Raw genomic sequence first — 23,730 nt, 5'->3', positions numbered from 1 at the left:
CTTCTGGATAAACAGATGAATGACAAGCGGTCCTTCAGCACCCAAACATTTTGCCCACCATTTGATGGCTAAATTGAATTTACTGATGTAGCCTACATTAAACTAATTTGAGCTAGAGTATTATTAGAAGAACGTTGATTGTTGATTAAAATTCACCTGTTTTAAGTTGTATTTTTCGTACACTGATCAAATTACTGTTTGTATTTGGTTTTGTTTGCGCTATTGACAGCGGCCAACCCTCCCTATTTAAGCTAATCAGATTAAAATAAACTTTTATGGTAGTGCTGGTAAACTTCATGGTAGTCTTAGCCACAGATATATATTACTTTTCTCATGAAATTTCCACATTCAATTCCATTAAAATATTACCATCAAAGTTTTGGACACCTACTTATTCAAGGGTTTTTTTCTTTAAATTTTTACTATTTCACATTGTAGAAAATTGAAGACATCAAAACTATAAGTAATAACACATATGATTCAGTTGGTAGCAACCAAACATATATTATATTTAGTTCTTTCAAAGTAGCCCCCTTGCTTGATACAGTCTTTCGCTACCCTGGCATCTTCATCAACCAGCTTCATGAAGTAGTTCGAATGCATTCAATGAACAGGTGTGCCTTTGTTGAAAGTAAATTTGTTTGGATTTCTCCTTCTTAATGCGGTGGGCCAAGCAGTGGTGGGGGACAAGGTAGGCTGGGGATTAAACAGAAAGAGCTCATTGGTGAAAAGACAGGCATAGAGGGGCCAAAAACAGCAGACTGAACAGGAAGCAGGCCAGGGGGAACAGTGGTCAGGAACGGTGAACGTGTGCTGTCAAGTGCAGGGCAAAAAACCAGCAAGATGCTTTAGTTGATGAAAGGGCGCTGCAGAGACCGCCACAGTAAAGAAGACCCATGAGGTACCGCGCGGCCAGGGGAAGCAGTACATGACCATGGCGCAGAAGGAGCCCCAATAAATGTGGCGACAGAGCAAAAGGAGTAAATGGATGGAGGATTGGGCACGGACCCACAATGAACGGCTCAAGGAGGATGGGTCCAAAGGGGGACGTAGAAGAAACCCCAGGGAAAGAGGTAAAGGGCGTAGCCAAAATAGTAACCCAGGGTGAGTCAGAAAGAAGGGGGAAAACGTGCCTCACAAACAAGGAACATATATAAAAGGGGGTATATCACCACTGTTAACTGCTACGTGTAAGTGCTACTGCTACTGTTAGTGCTATCTGCTACTGTTAGTAGCTAACTGCTACTGTTAGTGTTACTGCTTACTACTATACTACTGCTAAATAAACAATAACAATTGCTACTGCTATCTACCTACTACTTACCTGAAATGTGGAAAAACTGATTACTACTTAAGATAATAAATAAACAATTAGTGCTAACAGCTACTACTAGTGCTACTGCTATTACACTTGATACTACTGCTACTACTACTGCACTGCTAAATTCACTATTTGATACTAACTAGTGCTACTGCTACTGCTACTACTAGTGCTACTACATAATGCTACTACTACACGTATACTGGCTGCATTGACGCCTTAACTACTGAGTAATACTGGAGTGCTACTACTAATTGCATGTAGAGCTGCTGACAAAACTGGACTGGCGTGGCATCGCCCTGTCTGAAAATCTCACCTACTAGCCTGAAACTACTTAAGCATGTGGCGTAACTAGCTACGATTGCATACCATAGACCAATAACAATGCTGGCATAGGACTCAGCATACCAATTCCTAACCCCTGATACCCATACTAAGTGCCTACTGCTACAAGGACTATTCTTCTCCATATACTACATGTCGACTACTTGTAACAGAACTGGCTAGCCCTCGCGGGCTAGGCTGTTACATGCATATATTGCTTCTACTACTACTACTACTACTACTAAAGTGGACTAGATACATACTTAACTGAGGCGTAATCTCCACATACTTCTGACGTAACGCAACTACTAACTACTACTGCTACTGTAACTGCCTTACTGTTACTGCTAATGGCTGTCTAGACATGTTACTGCTACTGAGTATGCTACACTATCTGTGCTAGGAAACTACTGGATTAAATCTACTGCTTTACTACATCAACTTCAGTTAGCTAAGAGCATAAAGCTGAACGTACTACCACCTAAGCTGCGGGTATTGCTTACGGTAGCCTCTGGTAGCTTGAGAAACCTCTAGATAACGAAATGCTGACTTGTGGAGAGGAACACGTAGAAGGAGAGACCAAGACTATACGCTAAAGTCTAGGGGCGACCCGACTAATAGGGGAAACTCATTAAACTCACGAAGGCCGATAACTAGTGTTTCTGGTAGGTCTAGGAGCCCATGAACAACCGATAGGCACACAAGCACCAAAGCAGTCTCCACAAAACACTTTAATGGGAAACCTAAACGGGGCTCCCGATGGACAACGAGAAGGCTTATGTATGATAACACACGGACTTGAATCCTCACAAGTACATGTGGGGCAGTCAACGCAGAGACTGACAGGCGGCCGCCGGGAGGTGGCGCGGGGCGGGACGCACTAGGTCGTATCGGGGGCTCCAACAGGACCAAAGTCTACCACTAATAATCAAAATTAGGACTCGGGAAACGGTAATGGGAATATGATGCTGCAAGCCACCTTTTCAGTCAGGAGGTCAAAGGCCCGCCGTATAGAGTTATGCCTACACCCTGGAAAAGTTAGAGATATAAACAATGGCCAGGAAGCCTTCGAAAGGCAGGAGTTAGCAGGATCCATGCATCTTTTAGGACATAGACACTGACCCGCAAGTGAGCGGTGTGCTGCACACGCTGTGAGAGACAGAAAAGAGATAGTGGATGTATGGATGGAGGAAATGTACACTAACTCTAATTATGTAAAACTGATTGAGTCCAACAAGCCTACTGGAGTTTATGACGCAGCACCGCAATCCTTCTTAAAGCATAGTCTGCACCGCATGGTGACCCACGGTAAAGGATGACTATAGGAACTCAAGTCCATAAGCTCCAACAGTGCACATTGGCTCCTGCCTAGATTGAAAGTATTAGACACAAAGGATTCACATGCCAGGATTTTTGAGTGCTCCCATGATCCAGTAGCACCATTCCAGGGAACACAGTCCCTAACCGAAGGAATCTTGAGGTCATAACACCACACTTGACAGGAAAGCCTTCACAGCACCCGCCCGAAAATGGAACTGGAATAGCGGTGTCCAAACGAAAATGGCCAAAGTCTCCCAAAACCTCGGTCAATCAGTCCGTCTCAAGATAAGCGAGAAAATACTGACGATGGGCTCGAGTGGGGGGTGACGAGAACATAAGTGACCACCCTACCCACTGGTATCCAAACAACACACACACAACCACTTAATCACCACACCTGGATACTCCCAAAGATTACAAAAGCACAGACGCCCCCAGGAATGTGCCAGAGACACTGACTTAGGAGAAGAGTTCGCAGCGGATGCATGATTGTGGGAAGGCTGGAGCTTTACTTGAGGTAGCATGCTGAACAAAGCGGGAGACGAACGGGTATGCCTGTCCGATTTCATATTTAAGAGTGCCCGAATGGACCTAGAACGAGCCTCCGTATCGCCAGGCTGTCAAAACCATGCACGGACAGCAAACCCATCTTGCAGACTGTGCTTTGACGCGAGGCGGGTGTGTATTTCCTCGCTCTGCTAAGGATAGCAGGCAGAATAGCCTCATGCTATCTCCGTTTCTCGAGCATTTGGCTTGGAAAAGTCCCTGTGACAGATATCTGTTAGAATGCTGTTTAGCAGTTCATTCAACGGACCCAATGTACTGGATCTGAAAACACAACGCATAGAACTGGATTAAGAATGCAAGAAAAAACACCCAACACGTACGAAAGAAGGCCTATCACCTCCTAATGTGTGGGGTTCCCAGAATGCCCGGGGGGAAGGGGGACCCAAAAGGAACCGAGGGTGTGGGATAATACCTCTCCTTGAAAAGGCGAGAGGGACTACTAAAAGCTACGATAATGTACTCACTACACTCGTCGTAGAACATCCAGTGACTGGAGGGTAAGTGCGAACTCAGCCAATCAATGACGATAGGCTAAGCCGAATATAACGTGAGTAACTGAAAAGCTGCGACCAATAGAAAACTCACGGGTTACAGGGGTAGGAGCGGAGCAAAGAAGGGCGCCAGCCAGCTGGAGTCGGAGACAATAGCACTTATAACGATTAAACGTATGTGGACTACAGTACCCACAGTGAAGGTCACTGAGTCAACAAATCTCTCTCCACCTGCGCAAGATGGTACCTTGCGCTAACACACTAAAAGTCTACCTTCAGCAGGGCGGTGTAGGAAGTCAGCCTGAGGAGATACTAAAACATAGCTGAAGGTTGAGACTGAGCTACTACATAGACCCTTATCACATCGAACATTGACGGGCAGGAGGCTAGATGGGTAAAAGCCGGGGTGGCACGGTTCGAAACGATAAGGCGTTAAACGTATAGAGCTAGGTGTGATACTACCCCTCAACTTGACGGTAGCGGAGGAGGGGTAGTGAGCGGAGCCCCGGGGAAGTGCCGAGAGCGATAGCTAGACTATACACATAAACATAACTACTACCCCTAACTACGTACAAGAGCGTAGAGGAGCAAGATCGTCGAGACATAGCTAACTTAACTATACTGACTACCCCTAACTCAATCAGACTTGGCGTACTAAATAGAGGATTGGAGTGGAAGGTGCGTGGATTACGAACCCTAGACCGGAAAGTCATTAAACAGCACAAGAAGTTATCTGGTAGCTCACGTACCCCGAAAGTAAAATGACACGTAGTGACTCACGAGCGATAGACCTAACGATATAAAATCTAGTCGACTAAGCTCACACCACTAACCTAACCGTACAGGAAGGCCAGGAGACAGCATCAAGAAAGATGCAAAATGCAATAAGTTAACTTAGTGAGCGCACTAAGTACCCTAACTGCTCTCACACAAGCTCCGTGGGGAGGGTAGAGGGAAGATGGATCAAAGCACCCTCAGCTAACTTAAACATGATTTACCTGAGCGTACCCCGGTTAACTCACATAACAGACAGCGCATGGGGTAGGGAGCGGAAAAAAAAGAAAAAGTAGGGAGTGGGAGACAGATCACAACATTTAGCTTAACGTTCAGCTGCCATGGTGAACTACTACCCCAATAGATTACAGGAATCCAACAGGTAGGCTAGAAGTTGCCACATGCTTAGGAAGGTACTAAGGCTGACCGCCAGATCCACACTACCATAACACCGGAAGTAGCGAGACAGATCGAACCAATAGCTAACTGTAACTTAGTACTATACTACCACATACAACACATAAATAGAAAAGCAGATAGGCAACAATAGCTAAGGGGACTGTGTGCCTAAAAGCCTAAAAGTGACGTGGAGCTAACCCCTAAGCACGTGCCTACGCCCACAGGAACAAGTCCGGGGGTTGAGGAGCAGATGCAGAACGCATGGAGCAAATAAAGCGATATAACATAAAATAATCTCCCCTAAAGCGTGCACTGTACACCCGGGGCATGAGGAGCGAAGCCCAGGGAGAGTAGCGCAGACCAGGATCACCGAAGACAGTAGTACTGTAAACGTGAGTGAGCGTGACCTGAACCCTAATGTCTCCCTAGCTAAGCGAAGAAGAACGGCCAAGCGTGTCGGTCTGGAGAACAAGTGCAGGCAGGGATCAACCAGTAGACAATAAGGACTATACTGAGAAGGGATACTTAACGTACCCGGGGTGAAGCTCCGTTTACGAGGAAAGGTAAGGTAGACAGAAATACAAACATAGACTAAACTGAATATAAAACTACCCCAGGTGCTAACTACCACCCTAACTGCCGGACCTACGGATCAAGAGATGCAACAGAGGCACGCAGTATCAACATAGCTTAAACTTAACTATACTACTACCCCTAACTCCTACAGGGGTAGGAGCAGATCAACATAGTAACTTAACTAGTACTACTACCTAACTCCTACAGGGGTAGGATCGGATCAACATAGCTAAGTTAAACTATTACTACTACCCCTAAGCAGATCAACATAGCTAAGTTAACTAGTACTACTACCCCTAACTCCTACAGGGGTAGGAGCAGATCAACATAGCTAAGTTAGAGGACTGGATTAAGAAAAGGAACACTTACTCTGGTAGAGATCGTCGTATGATGGAGTGTACTTGTTTGTAGGCGTCCAGTTTGGACAGACAATTGCACACGGTGTGGTTGGCAAAGCTGATAGTCACTAGGTTGTTAATTGTACTGCTGGAAACTGTGATTTCAAACAGCTAGAAGAAACAGAGAGAGAAAATGAGTCAAGTAACAGATAGTAGGACTTTTAGACAGTTTTCTTTAGTCAACATAATGGTGAAACCTACAATGAATAGTGGTTTCCAGACAGTTATGAGAGAAAAAAAAACAATTATCAAGCAACTGACAGAGATAATAGTACTTTGTAGGACCTGTATTTGTCTTGTTGATGTCACGGTGCAACCAAACTTGATGATCAACCTTTTGCCACAGTTTCTTTGCAGCATTCTAGTCAGAACCATTTGAGGGTTGAAGATTAAATCTAAAAACAACCAGATAAGTAGGGCTAAGAATGGGGCATGTTGTGCAACTCTAAATTCGCAGACCCCTGACACACAACCACACTGTGTATAAACTCTCTAATCACAACTACAGACAACAATGAAGTGGATGGGATAGCAGCCATGAAAGAAGGAATGAGGCAAGGGAGCTTGTTTTTATTAGTGTCGGCAGGAGCTTTCTGTATCACGSCTTGATCAATTAATAAACACMATTCATTGAGGTTACTCAGTTCTAGGGCCGCATAGGGAGGAATGGAGTAGAATCAAGCAGTGATTGAGAGTGAGTCTGTGAATGGCCATTGGCCCCAAAGCATGAATAGCAAACAAACGTCTCTGTGACTTGAATCCAGACTTTTCTTCCCTTCAATGAAACAGGTCAGTCCACATTCACTCAAAAAAATAACAGACCACTCAATGAGGACTATAGTCCTTAAGGATGATTAAAACTGACCTAAGCAATCACCCCGATCCTCCTCCTGGCAGACATGTTACCAAGGCAGCCCAGTCTGATTAGTCTCAGCACTTTGGCATGGGCGTTGGCCATTCCAGCTTCCTTTTAAGAAAGCAGTAAAACCTGACAAATGCCCACCACAATAAATACTGCAACCCTTATCCCAATACATTGATGAGATTGGGAATGGTTTATAAGTGAGGGGAATACCCGTGAATACCAAAAATACTGTAATAACGGGATGATCTGACCCCCATGCCCTAACGTCGTCCCAGAAAGTCCTCCCTGGTGACAGGGAGGTGTGCTTCCCTACCTTCCCCTACCTGCCCTTCCTTCCCATCCACACCCGGCTCCTTACAGCCGTGCTTATGCACTTACACTGCATCACACATCCCCCCCACCGCTCTAAAGACAACACACTAACCCCTCGTTAAGCTGGCAACGTACATGAGAGAAATTCCTTAAGGCGTCTTGATGTACTGTACCTGACACTGGACTCTACGCACATCTGCGGAAAGAAAGTGAGCACTACCAAAGAGTTGTCTTAAAGAACACTCCCACTGTACCTACAGAATAGTTKATTGAGGGAAGAGGAAAGAAATGCTTAAAAGATCCGTAAAATCAACTAGCGATGCTCAAATAAAATAAAATAAAATGTTATTGGTCACATACACATGGTTAGCAGATGTTAATGTGAGTGTAGCGAAATGCTTGTGCTTCTAGTACCGACCGTGCAGTAATATCTAACAAGTAATCTAACACATTTCACAAAGACTACCTTAWACACACAAATGTAAAGGGATGAATGAGAATATGTACAGTTGAAGTCGGAAGTTTACATACACCTTAGCCAAATACATTTAAAATCAGTTTTTCACAATTCCTGACATTTAATCCTAGTAAACATTCCCTGTTTTAGGTCAGTTAGGATCACCACTTTATTTTAAGAGTGTGAAATGTCAGAATAATAGTAGAGAGAATGATTTATTTCAGCTTTTATTTCTTTCATCACATTCCCAGTGGGTCAGAAATTTACATACACTCAATTAGTATTTGGTGAGCATTGCCTTTAAATTGTTTAACTTGGGTCAAACGTTTTGGTAGCCTTCCACAAGCTTCTCACAATAAGTTGGGTGAATTTTGGCCCATTCCTCCTGACAGAGCTGGTGTAGCGATAGTCATTTAGTTCAGTTACCTTAGCTTTTTTGGGAACAGGAACAATGGTGGCCATCTTGAAGCATGTGGGCACAGCAGACTGGGATAGGGATTGATTGGATATGTCCGTAAACACACCAGCTAGCTGGTCTGAGGGCGCGGCTAGGGATGCCGTCTGGGCCGGCAGCTTTGCGAGGGTTAACCCGTTTAAATGTTTTACTGARGTTGGCCACGGTGAAGGAGAGACCACAGGCTTTGGTAGCGGGCCATGTCAGTGGCACTGTATTGTCCTCAAAGCGAGCAAAGAAGTTGTTTAATTTGTCTGGGAGCAAGACGTCGATGTCCGCGACGAGGCTGGTTTTCTTTTTGTAATCCGTGATTGACTGTAAACCCTGCCACATACGTCTCGTGTCTGAGCCGTTGAATTTCGACTCTACTTTGTCTCTATACTGATGCTTTGCTTGTTTGATTGCCTTGCAGAGGGAATAGCTACACTGTTTGTATTCTGTCACGTTTCCAGTTGCCTTGCCATGATTAAATGCGGTGGTTCGCGCTTTCATTTTTGTGCGAATGCTGCTATCAATCCACGGTTTCTGGTTAGGGAAGGTTTTAATAGTCACAGTGGGTACAACATCACCGATGCACTTGCTAATGAACTCGCTCACTGAGTCAGCGTATACATACATTTTATTGCCTGAGGCTACCCGGAACATATCCCAGTCCACGTGATCGAAGTAATCTTGAAGCGTGGAATCTGATATGTCAGACGAGCGTTGGATAGACCTGACCTGTTTTAGTTTCTGTCTATAGGGTGGGATCAACAAAATGGAGTCATAGTCAGATTTGCCAAAGGGAGGGCGGAGGGGGCAGGGGAGGGCTTTGTATGCATCGCAGAAGTTGGAGTAGCAATGGTCGAGAATGCTACCAGCCCGTGTCGCACATTCGATATGCTGATAGAATTTAGGAAGCCTTGTTATCAGATTAGCTTTGTTAAAATCCCCAGCTACAATAAATGCASCCTCAGGATGTATGATTTCCAATTTACATAGAGTCCAGTGAAGTTCTTTCAGGGCCGTCGAGGTATCTGCTTGAGGTGGGGATATACATGGCTGTGACTATAGTCAAAGAGAATTCTCTTGGTAGATAATAAGGTCGGCATTTGATTGTAAGGAATTCTAGGTCAAAATGACTTATTAAGTTCCTGTATGTTGTTATGATCTCACCATGAGTCATTAATCATAAGGCATACACCCCCGCCCTTCTTCTTACCAGAGAGTTGTTTGTTTCTGTCGGTGTGATGCATGAAGAAACCAGACGGCTGTACCGACTCTGACAACATATCCCGAGTCAGCCATGTTTCCGTGAAACAGAGAATGTTACAATCTCTGATGTCTCTCTGGAAGGCAACTCGTGCCCTAATTTCGTCCACCTTGTTGTCCAGAGATTGGACATTGGCGAGTAATATGCTCGGAAGCGGTGTATGGTGTGCTCGCCTTCTAAGTCTGACAGTAGGCCGCTCCGTCTGCCTCACCTGCGGGACCATGTTGTTTTGGTCGGCCTCTGGGATAAGATCCTACGTCCAGGGTGGAGGTCTGAACAAAGGATCCGCTTCGGGAATGTCGTATTCCTGGTCGTAATGTTGGTAAGTTGACGTCGCTTTTTTATCCAATAGTTCTTCCTGGCTGTATGTAATAACGCTTGAGATTTTCTGGGCTAACAATGTAAGAAATAATACATAAAAAACTATTTACTGCATAGTTTCCTAAGGACCTGAAGCGAGGCGACCATCTCTGTCGGCGCCATGATACTGCAGGTCACGTAAAGTAAAAGTCAGGTAAACTGTTTATTAATTAAGTTCACCTAACTATTCAGCGAGTCAATCTGTCTCACTGCCGGCCCTGTCAAACACACGAGTTCGTTGAGTCATTTACAATCCACTGAGCCTGCACATTGTTTGGGTTCAGGTGGGCATAAGCCAAATAAGAGGTATCTGGAGAGACTTTTGATTGGCCATTAGTTCTGGTAGTGGAAACCAAACAGTAGGCCTACAGACCAACCCACCTGTCCACAAAACCGCTGGCTAAGACCCCCGCCTGGCTCAACCAACCCTGCACGATAACCCTCCTGGCTACAGACCACCGCCTGGCACAGACCACCCGCTGGCACAGACCCACCTGCCACAGACCAACGCCTGGCTACAGACCAACCCGCTGGCTACAGACCAACGCCTGGCTACAGACTAACCCTCCTGCTACAGAAACCCGCTCTGGCCACAGACCAACCCGCCTGGCACAGACAACCGCCTGGCCACAGACCAACACGCCTTGGCCACAGACCACCTCTCCACAGACCACCTGCCTGGCTAAGACGACAAGTAATCCAAAGGTTGTGGTGATGTCAGGTGGAGTAGACACAACAAGCTAGTCTTTCTCTGGGGATACCCAGTAGTAACATGAGTCACTGGTTTAGCTATGAGTCTCAAGTAAGCCAATCAAAGAGTCATGGGAGCTGTAGTTGGGCTTGAAATCAATCAAATCTGTATGGACAGAATAGCATGGAAAACACATGCTTCAATTTTCAATCTGAATCCAATCACACTTCGTTTGTATCCAACCACCAATGTTTAACAAGTAGTTACGTTACCAAACACATGTAGGCATATTACTTAGCTGTGTTATTGAACTGCAGGTTTCAATTTATTTTTTGGTGCCCTGCGTCTTGCTAATTAGAGCTATATAGAAATATAGAATCCTTCACTTAAATCTGACCCCTTTGGATGGAGAACATATGTTTTATCTGCATAGATCAGGGCACGCCAGCGCTCAGTGAATTGTACAGACGAGTCCTAATCTAAACATCTATGCTCCCCCAGTGTCTCCTTGAATGTTGACGCATACCTATACTCTGACGCAAACACAGCATAAACAGAGACATCAGTTACTGTACCACACAGAGCAGAACCCCCCTCCCCCCCCCTCAATCCCCCCCCACACACACACAGCAGATCACATTCAGGGCCTTATGAATCTAGTTCACTGGTCATAAAAAACACTGCACTGTTGATTTGCACGAAAACAATTGCACACCTATTACGGTATTTTTTTCTGATCCCCTAAAATAGAGATTCAAATTTATTGAACTATACAATACAAAAAAATGCTATACAAAAAAATGTGTTAGGGCAGTAAATATTATAGGAAGAGCCCTTAGGTTCCCAGGGGTGACCAGGATTAAGTCAAGTAGGTCATTGAGCTACACTTACAGAGGCTGTGGTAAGTCTCCATACATTAGCAGTCTACAACAAGTTGTAATGTTAAGGCCTTGACCCAGGAGGACTCAGACTCAAACCCCTGACTGTGAGCGTGTCATGCTTTAAATCACACAGACTCAGAATAGACCGGCTGGGGTCAGCCCACCCAAAATAAGTGGACAATTAAAGAGGCCTAGCCGCTAATAACTCCAACACACACACAACCTCGCAGAAGACCCCTGCCTGCCGTTTACCCCCTGAATCAATGTGGGACACTGAGAATGAGCCCCTCACTCACCTCAGTCTAGTAGAGAAAAACTAAGCGCAGGCTTAAAGAAGCTATAAGCACATCAGAGTACATCCAATACGTCATTGGAATTTCCACAGATCACACTCTGTAAAAACATGCGTTGTTTTGGCATTTTCATGCAAATCAACTAAACCATTTCTAAATCATATGAAGCAAGGCTTTAACCCAACTCCAGTCCTCAGGGGCCTGTGTGTCTAACGGTTGTCAGGTCTTGCCATTCAACTAGTAAAATGATCTGTGAGTGATCTGTGACCTCCGATTTAATTGATCGATTGAGCCCCTGGGGACAAAGCAAACCTGAAGATACTGTGGCCTGTGAGGACTGAAGTTGAGTACCGCCGCCACGCACACACACGCACACTCACACCCCCACCCCTCCCTCTTGCTGTCCCCCAGGTTATGTGCAACTCACCGTCTTGCTGATGTAGGAGGTGCTGATGTTCATACACTGCAGCGCCTCGCTGTTGCAGCAGCCCCCACATCTGTAGACAGACACGCAGGGTGGTTTATAGAAGGTGTTTGTAGCCGCCCCAAACTCTTTCCCCACATCTAAACAAACTTCTCGTGGCATGCACTGGGTCTTTTTCCACTCTGACTCAATACCTGTTGGATGCACGTTGAGAGAATCAGACAGGAAGACCAGAGCATTAAAATMACATCATCATTCGACAAACCATGTATTGTATTGCACTTCCTGTATTGACGTCAGTCAAGATAAGTGGCCAATCAAATGTCTTTTCTTTTTTAGGTGATAAAAATTTGTTTGCTAAAACTAAGCACTGATCTAATTGTTTGTCATAGTCAAATGCTACTATCCTACAAGGTCAGTTGGTCAACACCCAACAAATCTAGACAGGCCAACAGTGACAGAGAAAGCATCTCCTGAAAACAGACACTTACTTTTCAGTGTGTCAGGGTTGAAGGGAGCACCAGCGTACGCCGGCAGTTCGCCGCTCGACCGCGTTTCCGTGGCTGTGTGTTCCCCTCTCAGGGTGAAGCGTGCMCCCCGCTTTGACCGGCAACTGAGCATGCTGTAGTAGTTAGGGTACACTATCCTCATCAGTTCGTCAACACTGGCCACGGAGCGCAGCTGCTGCTCAAGGTCTGGCTCCGACGGCTCCTGGATGGAAAGAACAGAGAGACCATATAAGGGCTGATGTACTGGTACCGTTATCACACGTTAAGAACTGTGGAGAAGACATGAAGGTATTTGGTTTGAGGAGACCTCCCACAGTAGTGTGGTGAATGATACAGATAGGGTTCACGAGGAACTGTGTTACCAGAGTCAACTCAGAGTCAACTTAGATCGTATTGTTATTTGTTAGGAGGAGGAAGAGTGTTTAGAAAGGAATCTCATGGTGATGGTTTTGGCTCACGGACATAGACATGTCACTAACCCCCTAGAAAGTGTAATAAATGCTTGTTTAGCCATATTGAGCCTTCTCATTAGTTGATATAGTTTGGGTTCTGCTGTGTGATGGTGTTGGCCTTTTGGATAAAACCATTTCAATTGCATTGGTAAAGCATTTCCTGTCCTGACGGCCAACAACGATGCAGTGGAATCAGGTGATATGCATTTTARATACAGTCTTATCCAGAGTGACRTACAGGAGCAACTAGGGTTAAGTACCTTGCTCAAGGGCACATCGCCAGATGTTTCACCTAATTGGCTCGGGGATTCGAACCAGCAACGTTTCAGTTACTGGCCCAACGCTCTTAACCGCTAGGCTACCTGCCACACCGTATGTAAGCTCTTTGAGCAATCAGTCGCRCATTCATTCACGGACTGCAAACCAGGCCTTAGTAGGCTCCTGTACTTGTTGATCTCCCATGACCTGCCATGAATCAGTTCAATCTACTAACTGTGTTAGTTTTACTATTCATTCCAAAACATAATTCTCATTCAATGCTGAGAATCTCGATTTATTGCGCCGCCTTTAACAGTTGTATCAACCATAGACCAGTATTGAAATGAGAAAATAAAAATGATAACCACAAATAGGTGCAGAGTGAATGATAAAAAGCCTTTAACGTATGGGCTAAGACATTATTAAAATACACCAACACGTATCGGTTACGCCTTCAGGGTGTCTACACAGTGGAGAGGCAGACCAATATTGTCTGAACGGGTAGGGAGACGTGAATAAAACAGAACAGTTGGTGTGAGGGTAGCTACTATAGCTAATGACCTGTTCTCCTTCAACAGTACAACCAACCCCTGGAAGACATCTGTATCKGAATCGTCTAGTACACTTTCAGCACCCGGTCGTCCCTCACCGACCAYACAACTGACAGGCTGCTTACWCAGTAAGCCGAGCAGGGTGTTAAACGCGGCCTGGGAGTTGAGATCTTGAGCTGAAGCAGCGTCCGCAGCGAGAATGTTTCATCGTGCAGCCGTGCCTCCCCCTCTAACGTAACCCTCCCTCCACCCCGCCACTCCTTGGGGGATACGAGTTTGCAAAGTGTGAAAACATGAGCACTGTCTAACAGAGTGTACAGGAGTCGCCGATGAAAAGTGATACTGCTGTCTGGAACATTCCAGAAAACATGCCCAGTAACCCTCATGAGTCATGACTGATCACCCCCGATGATAACCAAAAAAGAGAGGGAAAGAAAGAGAAAACCTCCCTCCCTCACATTTGTCTCCCTTCAAGGTGTCAAAAAGCGAAAGTAAGAAAAAAAGGGGGGTTAAATGTTTTTTTAAATTTCAGACAGACTCTATCTGGGTAATTCATCATAGTTTATTATCCAAGACCGGGCTGGGATTATTAAATYGACATTACATTTTATTCTGTGCTGACAACCATGGATATGTAAGGTTCTTGACTCTAATTTACAGAGAACACATCTCTTAAATGCTTGGCTTGGAGAACATGATAAATTATAAATACACATGGCTCATATGTTTGCCTTAAAGCTTGTGGGATGTTTAGTGTTTTAAAACATGTTGACAGGATAGGCAAATTCAACAAAGACATGAACCATTATGTTTTCCCGAGTTGAGTTGTTTCCAGAGAAGGTTACTTAATAATATGTTGATTTGTCTAGTTCATCTTGTCTTCAAAGATGAGCCATGCGCTGTTTGCAAACATTTCACCCAAATGATAATAAAGAGGATTGAACTGAAAGGGGACGTGCTTTGCAGTTCGCAGAAAATTGACAGATTGGTAACATACTGATTGTATTATTRAGTTCAGGGAATGCTTGTTGGACTCCAATACCCTCCAAGGACACAGGTTCAGGCCTTTGCTATGACATCAGATGTCATGACTTAATAAACAAGGCCGTGCAAATAACGGGATGGAACAGCAGGTCCATCTTTTACTCCCGTATCGCCAATAGTTAACGGACAATACGACCTCAGCTCCTCTGTAATTGACATCATCCAGAAACAAAGAGAGAAAGAGCTTGACCTTTCTATCAGGTTAAAGTGGAACCTTAGAGTCGTTCACATGTTGGAATCTACAGTGTACTGCCTGTACAGCAGTGGTCTTCAACTCTGGTCCTCTAGACATGCAACATCTCTCTCCCGAGCACTGCTTCCTCGTCAAAGTATCAGGTGAAGAGGTAGAATTCAATTCCTTGTAGGAAGCGGCCATTTTCCCCTTTATTTGTTCAGGAAAGTCAAACACCAGAGAAGCCCTGAACAAGACTATTGTATTAGACTCCTTTCATGTGTTAGTTTACAATGGTCCTAGAGATAACACGCAATGGTCTGTTTCCTACCAGAAACAATAGACACTGTGTGTGTGTGTGTGCGTGTGCGTGTGCGTGTGCGTGTGCGTGTGCGTGCGCGTGCGCTTATTCACACCTTGGTCCACCCTCACGTTCTTTCACTAGGGAAAGAAGCGTCTGACGTCTTAAATCAATTTTAAGAGGCAAAGGCGAACAATGAACAAACGTATCTCCGACTAAACATTCCGTTTAACTAGAAATAGAACCTATTGTTGTTTTACTATTGACTTGGGAGCACAGAGTACAGAAGACCAATATGGAAACACACAGTAAGGATCCACAGTGGAATTCATCCACCAGGCAGTAGACACTTGACAGTATAGTACAGTAGAAAGGCAGAACATTCGATAGGTAGCCCTTTCCTGCAGTCAAATGAGTGGCCTCATGGGTGGAATGTTATTATTATTTTTCATAATTAATACACTTTTGTTTTTAAATCACGCCAATAATCCGGTGTTTCTATGTCAAACAGTTTTGTTATATTTCAGTCGATTTTGATGTYTATAAAGTATATTATTGGGATGCAAACTCAAAATYTAATACATTTCAACTCTATATCTGACATGGTACAGGTGTCTTCTTTTTTTTAAGCCCATAACCACGTGTGTGAGGTGTATACTTTGTTTCAAAGTAGATTTGTTTAAGACTACCAAGAAACGCTGTGTGACCTTGATTTAGCCCACTGCAGTGAAAAGCTTCAAATGAATCACGTCCACCACAAAACACATCCCTTTCATTGGCTCCATGCAGTTTAGAACTCTGCCAAGCYATCCCACTGATGACACTTACATTGGCTACTTTTGACTAGGGTTCATGTGGTGAAAGTTTTGAAGTCACAGGATATGAATGACCGCGCGGACAGACATACAGTCCGGATAAAAGAATGTTCAAAATGCAACACATGAAACCTCAGCCAAAGTTCATTTTTTGTCAGTCCTGGTCTTCATCCAAAATGACACAGTATTCCCTTCATAGTGCACAAAAGTAGTGCAAGTCTCTGCTGTTAGTGGAATGCACTGCCACGGGCACAGGAAGGTGAATGTATGACCCAGGGATGGTCATGGAACATTATTGCCACACTACAAGCAGACACAGGAAATCCTCCTGACCACTATGACAGTAATAACATGCCAGTGTGGTTTAATCATCAGRGTGTGTGGTTCCAATTACCAAGCAAACATGCGCACCCTTGCCTAAAAGCTGTTGTGTTTGCACTTGAATGACCTCTTAACAGTATTGCAAATTTAAATGACTTTCAATTGACACAATTAGGAGGGAGTGGCTAGGGCCAGGAGTTTTCCCTGACCATGTGATCTGACCAGGAAAAACTCCAGTCCCTGGTTGTATAGATTACAACCAGGGCTGTGAGATTCCCCTTGTCAGGGAAAATGGACAATAAACAATGTCAAGATGGAATCATATGTGTGGGAGTTACTTTCTGTAACGAACAGAAGACAACTGTGGCCTAAGTGATGGCCTCAGTACTGAGTTCCTGGAAGGCTGCTACATCCTATACTGTACAGTATGGCTCTAGGTATTTCCTATGATGACAGGTATAAACCACAGCCTGGGCCTGGGCTGGATGGTGAAGGAGCAGTGTTTGTGCTTCCTCTGACTAAGCAGAGCAGAGCAGAGCAGGTTTATGGGTACCAGGCAAGCCAACCTCCCCCCTCCCTCCCCCTCGTCCCCTCTAAGATCCAGGATCCAGCAGCCCCAAACGATCTTCCCAATCTGAGCCTGGAATTCCTCTCTTCCGTTCTCCTGCAGGGCCAGGGATTTAATCCGTGTTGCCAGGAATCAACTAGAATCTAACTCTTCAAATATATTACCATGTATTGCCATGGGGAGTATATGATACTGTATGGTCCGTTTGTATCTGTTTTACACTGCCTAAAGACGGAGCCTTGTCATGTTCTGCATTAGAGTGACATTTAGTGAGCAAACCGCCTGACAAGATTTTTCCATTCCCAAAAGTGATGTCATAATCAATAAAAACAGTCAAAATACTGCCAAAGTCAGACAGTGACTCATCAATTTTGCAAAAATAGTGAATTAAAGATTTCCTAATATGTCCAAACCGCTTAATCTAATGATATGAGTCATATTGAAAGTAAAATAACGATTTAAAATGGTTCCCTTAAGAACAAACAAGCATCCTGGTTTGGGAAAAATGCTATATCAGTGGCCAATAATTATTTACAATGATGTATTTGATGTCAACGGAATGACAGGAAAACCTCAAACTATTCCTGTCCTTAACTTGTGAAAGTAACTTACTCTGTTAACTCCATCCAACAATTTAAAACTGATAGTCTTCCACTTCCCAAATCAAATTATTTTTATTTGAAACCAAACAAAGAATTGTATTCGCTGTTGTACATCAGGACAGAACTCACTAAACAGATCCATTAAAACCAAGGCATATCCTCTTTGGTCAAGTGAGATCCAACATTCAGTCATCTGAAGTTTGATCTGACGACATTATGTTATAGCCACAGATGTGAAACACTAAATATTCAAACCAAAACAGATCCATGACGAACCATAATATCTCTGATGTCTGCATATCATCCACGTCTGTACATGAGGAGGAACCATAACGCGAAATGGGTATAAGAGTTTATGGAATGGCATGTAGCCAAAGACAAGGTGCAACAGAAGGCTGCTAAAGCAGGATATGGTCTTTTTCGCCATAGCTGATCCCACTACTAGCTACCTGCACAAACACAGGAATTACACGTGTAGCATCTGTTGCAGCCATTACTTTGATCCATATTTATTAGACCCTCAGGACCAGGCATAGAGACAGAGAACAGGAAGTAATGGACCTAGAACAAGCCTAGCTAGTGTAGGACAGGACAGGCTTAGAGACAGAGAACAGGAAGTAATGGACCTAGAACAAGCCTAGCTAGTGTAGGACAGGACAGGCTTAGAGACAAAGTTCAGGTTGTAATGGACCTAGAACAAGCCATGCTAGTGTAGGACAGGACAGGCTTGAGACAGAGAACAGGAAGTAATGGACCTAGAACAGGCCTAGCTAGTGTAGGACAGGACAGGCTTGAGACAGAGAACAGGGGTAATGGACCTAGAACAGGCCTAGCTAGTGTAGGACAGGACAGGCTTGAGACAGAGAACAGGAAGTAATGGACCTAGAACAAGCCCAGCTAGTGTAGGACAGGACAGGCTTGAGACAGAGAACAGGAAGTAATGGACCTAGAACAGCCTAGCTAGTGTAGGACAGACAGGCTTAGAGACAGAGAACAGGAAGTAATGGACCTAGAACAAGCCTAGCTAGTGTAGGACAGGACAGGCTTAGAGACAAAGTCCAGGTTGTAATGGATCTAGAACAAGCCTAGCTAGTGTAGGACAGGACAGGCTTAGAGACAAGAACAGGAAGTAATGGACCTAGAACAGGCCTAGCTAGTGTAGGACAGGACAGGCTTGAGACAGAGAACAGGGGTAATGGACCTAGAACAGGCCTAGCTAGTGTAGGACAGGGCAGGCTTGAGACAGAGAACAGGAAGTAATGGACCTAGAACAAGCCTAGCTAGTGTAGGACAGGACAGGCTTAGAGACAAAGTCCAGGTTGTAATGGACCTAGAACAGCCTAGCTAGTGTAGGACAGGACAGGCTTGAGACAGAGAACAGGAAGTAATGGACCTAGAACAAGCCTAGCTAGTGTAGGACAGGAACAGGCTTAGAGACAAAGTCCAGGTTGTAATGGACCTAGAACAAGCCTAGCTAGTGTAGACAGGACAGGCTTGAGACAGAGAACAGGAAGTAATGGACCTAGAACAAGCCTAGCTAGTGTAGGACAGGACAGGCTTAGAGACAGAGAACAGGAAGTAATGGACCTAGAACAAGCCTAGCTAGTGTAGGACAGGACAGGCTTAGAGACAAAGTCCAGGTTGTAATGGATCTAGAACAAGCCTAGCTAGTGTAGGACAGGACAGGCTTGAGACAGAGAACAGGGGGTAATGGACCTAGAACAGGCCTAGCTAGTGTAGGACAGGACAGGCTTGAGACAGAGAACAGGAAGTAATGGACCTAGACAAGCCTAGCTAGTGTAGGACAGGACAGGCTTGAGACAGAGAACAGGAAGTAATGGACCTAGAACAAGCCTAGCTAGTGTAGGACAGGACAGGCTTAGAGAAAAAGTCCAGGTTGTAATGGATCTAGAACAAGCCTAGCTAGTGTAGGACAGGACAGGCTTGAGACAGAGAACAGGGGGTAATGGACCTAGAACAAGCCTAGCTAGTGTAGGACAGGACAGCGCTTAGAGACAAAGTCCAGGTTGTAATGGATCTAGAACAAGCCTAGCTAGTGTAGGACAGGACAGGCTTGAGACAGAGAACAGGGGGTAATGGACCTAGAAACAAGCCTAGCTAGTGTAGGACAGGACAGGCTTAGAGAACACTGTACTGAGGAAACGGACCTAGCCAGAAGCATATTCATATATCTACATATAGAGTTGAAGTCGGAAGTTTACATACACTTAGGTTGTAGACGTTAAAACATGTTTTTCAACCACTCCACAAATTTCTTGTTAACAAACTATAGTTTTGGCAAGTCGGTTAGGACATCTACTTTGTGCATAACACAAGTAATTTTTCAACAATTGTTTACAGACAGATTATTTCACTTTTAATTCACTGTATCACAATTCCAGTGGTCAGAAGTTTACATACACTAAGTTGACTGTTCCTTTAAACAGCTTGGAAATTCCAGAAAAAAAGATGTCATGGCTTTAGAAGCTTCTGATAGGTTAATTGACATAATTTGAGTTAATTGGAGGTGTACGTGTGGATGTATTTCAAGGCCTACCTTCAAACTCAGGCCTCTTTACTTGACATCATGGGAAAATCAAAATATATCAGCCAAGGCTCAGAAAAACAATTGTAGACCTCCACAAGTCTGGTTCATCCTCGGAACAATTTCCAAACGCCTGAAGTACACGTTCATCTGTACAAACAATAGTACGCAAGTATAAACACCATGGGACCAAGCAGCATCATACCGCTCAGGAAGGAGACGCGATCTGTCTCCTAGAGATTAATGTACTTTGGTGCGAAAAGTGCAATCAATCCAGAAACAACAGCAAAGGACCTTGTGAGATCCTGGAGGAAACAGGTACAGAAGTATCTATATCCACAGTAAAACAAGTCCTATATCGACATAACCTGAAAGGCCGCTCAGCAAGGAAGAAGCCACTGCTCCAAAACCGCCATAAAAACAGTTTGGCCAATAATGACCATTGTTATGTTTGGAGGAAAAAGGGGATGCTTGCAGGCCAAAGAACACCATCCCAACCGTGAAGCACGGGGGTGGCAGCACATGTTGTGAGGGTGCTTTGCTGCAGGGGGGACTGGTGCACTTCACAAAATAGATGGCATCATGAGGGAGAAAAGTATGTGGATATATTGAAGAAACATCTCAAGACATCAGTCAGGAAGTTAAAGCTTGGTCGCAAATGGGTTTCCTAATGGACAATGGCCCCAAGCATACTTCCAAAGTTGTGGCAAAATGGCTTAAGGACAACAAAGTCAAGGTATTGGAGTGGCCATCCACAAAGCCCTGACCTCAATCCTATAGAAAATGTGTGGGCAGAACTGAAAAAGTGTGTGCGAGCAAGAAGCTCCAAACCTGAGTCAGTTACACTAGCGCTGTCAGGAGGAATGGGCCAAAATTCACCCAACTTATTGTGGGAAGCTTTGTAGAAGGCTACCTGAAATGTTTGACTCAAGTTAAACAATTTAAAGGCAATGCTACCAAATACTAATTGAGTGTATGTAAACTTCTGACCCCACTGGAATGTGAAAAGAATATGAAAGAAATCAAAGCTGAAATAATCATTCTCTTCTACTATAATTCTGACATTTCACACTTAAAATAAAGTAGTGATCCTAACTGACCTAAAGACAGGGAATTTTTACTTGGATTAAATGTCAGGACTGTGAAGAACTGAGTTTAAATGTATTGGCTAAGGTGTATGTAAACTTCCGACTTCAACTGTATACCACTCCGGACTTAGCTACAGTAAGACAGGACAGGTTTAGAGAGCATGCACTGGGGGAGCTGACCTACCTAGAGTAAGTCTGGACAAACACCTGACTCCACTGACCTAGCTATAGTAAGACAGGACAAACACCTGACTCCACTGACCTAGCTATAGTAAGTCTGGACAAACACCTGACTCCACTGACCTAGCTATAGTAAGCAGGAAAACACTGATCCACTGACCTAGCTATAGTAAGACAGGACAAGCACCTACTCCACTGACCTAGCTATAGTAAGACAGGACAAGCACCAGACTCCACTGACCTAGCTATAGTAGACAGGACAAACACCTGACTCCACTGACCTAGCTATAGTAAGACAGGACAAGCACCATACTCCACTGACCTAGCTATAGTAAGACAGGACAAGCACCAGACTCCACTGACCTAGCTATAGTAAGACAGGACAAACACCTGACTCCACTGACCTAGCTATAGTAAGACAGACAAGCACCATACTCCACTGACCTAGCTATAGTAAGACAGGACAAGCACCAGACTCCACTGACCTAGCTATAGTAAGACAGGACAAACACCTGACTCCACTGACCTAGCTATAAGTAAGACAGGAAAAAGAACAACCCAGACTCCACTGACCTAGCTATAGTAAGACAGGACAAAACACCTGACTCCACTGACCTAGCTATAGTAAGACAGGACAAACACCAGACTCCACTGACCTAGCTACAGTAAGACAGGACACACCAGACTCCACTGACCTAGCTACAGTAAGACAGGACACACCAGACTCCACTGACCTAGCTACACAGCACAAACACCAGCTCTGGATGGCTGAGCAGACTCACCACAATATAGATGGAAGGAGTTGTAAGGGGAAGAGAGGGCCCATGCACCGCCATGCCTCCATCCATCTGGTGTGCATGGTAAGCCAATATCAGGGATATCTGTCCTATTCTACTGATACGACCCGAAATGAACCGAGATACAAATCATCATGTAGGGACCGCTAGCAGACGCAGAACCCAGACAGACCGCAGGTTTCATTTGAATAATGCTATTCATCACTAATCATTTCCTGGGCTGCGTCTCAAACGGCACCTACTCCCTTTTTAGTGCACTACTTTTGACCAGAGCCTTATGGGCAKCCTGTCATCACTATATAGGTGATAGGGTGCCATTTGGGACGCAGACCTGGTGTGATTGAGAMATCTCCCGGTAGGTAGGAAGACTCCAACAATTCCTCATGTACATCACGCTACAGCTCATCCTAAGGCCAGCATCATTCCACCCTCCTTCTTCCACACTCTCTCCSCCACGTGCCTTCTTCCTTGGGGGAATGGCTTTTCCATTCCTAGCGCTAGAGCTGCTATAGTCATTAGWMGTAAAACTGGCACTGTGCAAAGTCTGAGCAAATCAAATATCACAGTCAGTGTTATTAATAGTATAGGATTAGGATAGGATCTATAGGATCTATAGTATAGGATTAGCCTTGAAAACCCCAATAAACTATTATTGAATAATTGCCAAGATACAGTCAGCTTTGCAGAAGAACTTGGAGGAAAAGGGATTTTGAACACTGATCTTGTAATCCTCAACTGGCTTCCATTTTGTCACCCTTCCTCTTTGACTTTGCAGATTCGTTTTGCAGATATCTGACAGACATGAGGGATGTTTTTTTTTTGTGTTTATCTGTGAATGGCTGCTTGCTTTAGGGTTTCTGCGGAGCAATAAAGCAATCGTCTCAGCCTATTTATCTGGCTCTATAGGACCACCGGGAACTAGAGCCTGATGTAGCATAGCCCACCTTCTGATCTCCCCTTCCAGGGTGTTCTGCCTGGCCGACTTTACATCCCCACACATCAGCCTCCACTGGGTTAGCTAGCCTCCACTGGGTTAACTAGCCTCCACTGGGTTAGCTAGCCTCCACTGGGTTAGCTAGCCTCCACTGGGTTAGCTAGCCTCCACTGGGTTAGCTAGCCTCCACTGGGTTAACTAGCCTCCACTGGGTTAGCTAGCCTCCACTGGGTTAGCTGAAATGCACAAAAAACTACTTTTGATGTACATTTGACAAAAGCTAGATCCATTCAAGCCATGACCCCACCACTGGTCTACCAATGCATCCTGAGTCTTTCCAACGTCATCTCAACTTTCAAATACTGCAGCAGGTTGAAAGGCGAGGGAAAACCTCAAAGCATAGGACAGGAGAAAACGTGTATCTTACATGCTGT

General features: G+C 44.7%; 1 protein-coding gene across 1 annotated transcript in view; it reads right to left on the bottom strand.

Annotated features, from left to right (window-relative positions):
- The window catches only part of LOC111971611 (vascular endothelial growth factor C-like), a 75,390-nt gene that overhangs the window by 30,899 nt on the left and 20,761 nt on the right, over nucleotides 1–23,730 (bottom strand). The window contains exons 3-5 of the mRNA XM_070446315.1: nucleotides 12,651–12,867; nucleotides 12,163–12,353; nucleotides 6,142–6,281 (exon numbers count right to left, since the gene is read on the bottom strand). Coding sequence (XP_070302416.1) covers nucleotides 6,142–6,281; nucleotides 12,163–12,353; nucleotides 12,651–12,867 — 548 coding nt within the window. The remainder of the gene's footprint in view (nucleotides 1–6,141; nucleotides 6,282–12,162; nucleotides 12,354–12,650; nucleotides 12,868–23,730) is intronic.

This window comes from Salvelinus sp. IW2-2015, linkage group LG13 (genome assembly GCF_002910315.2).
Source record: "Salvelinus sp. IW2-2015 linkage group LG13, ASM291031v2, whole genome shotgun sequence".
NCBI classification, from domain to species: domain Eukaryota; kingdom Metazoa; phylum Chordata; class Actinopteri; order Salmoniformes; family Salmonidae; genus Salvelinus; species Salvelinus sp. IW2-2015.
This window is presented reverse-complemented; position numbering and strand designations above follow the sequence as displayed.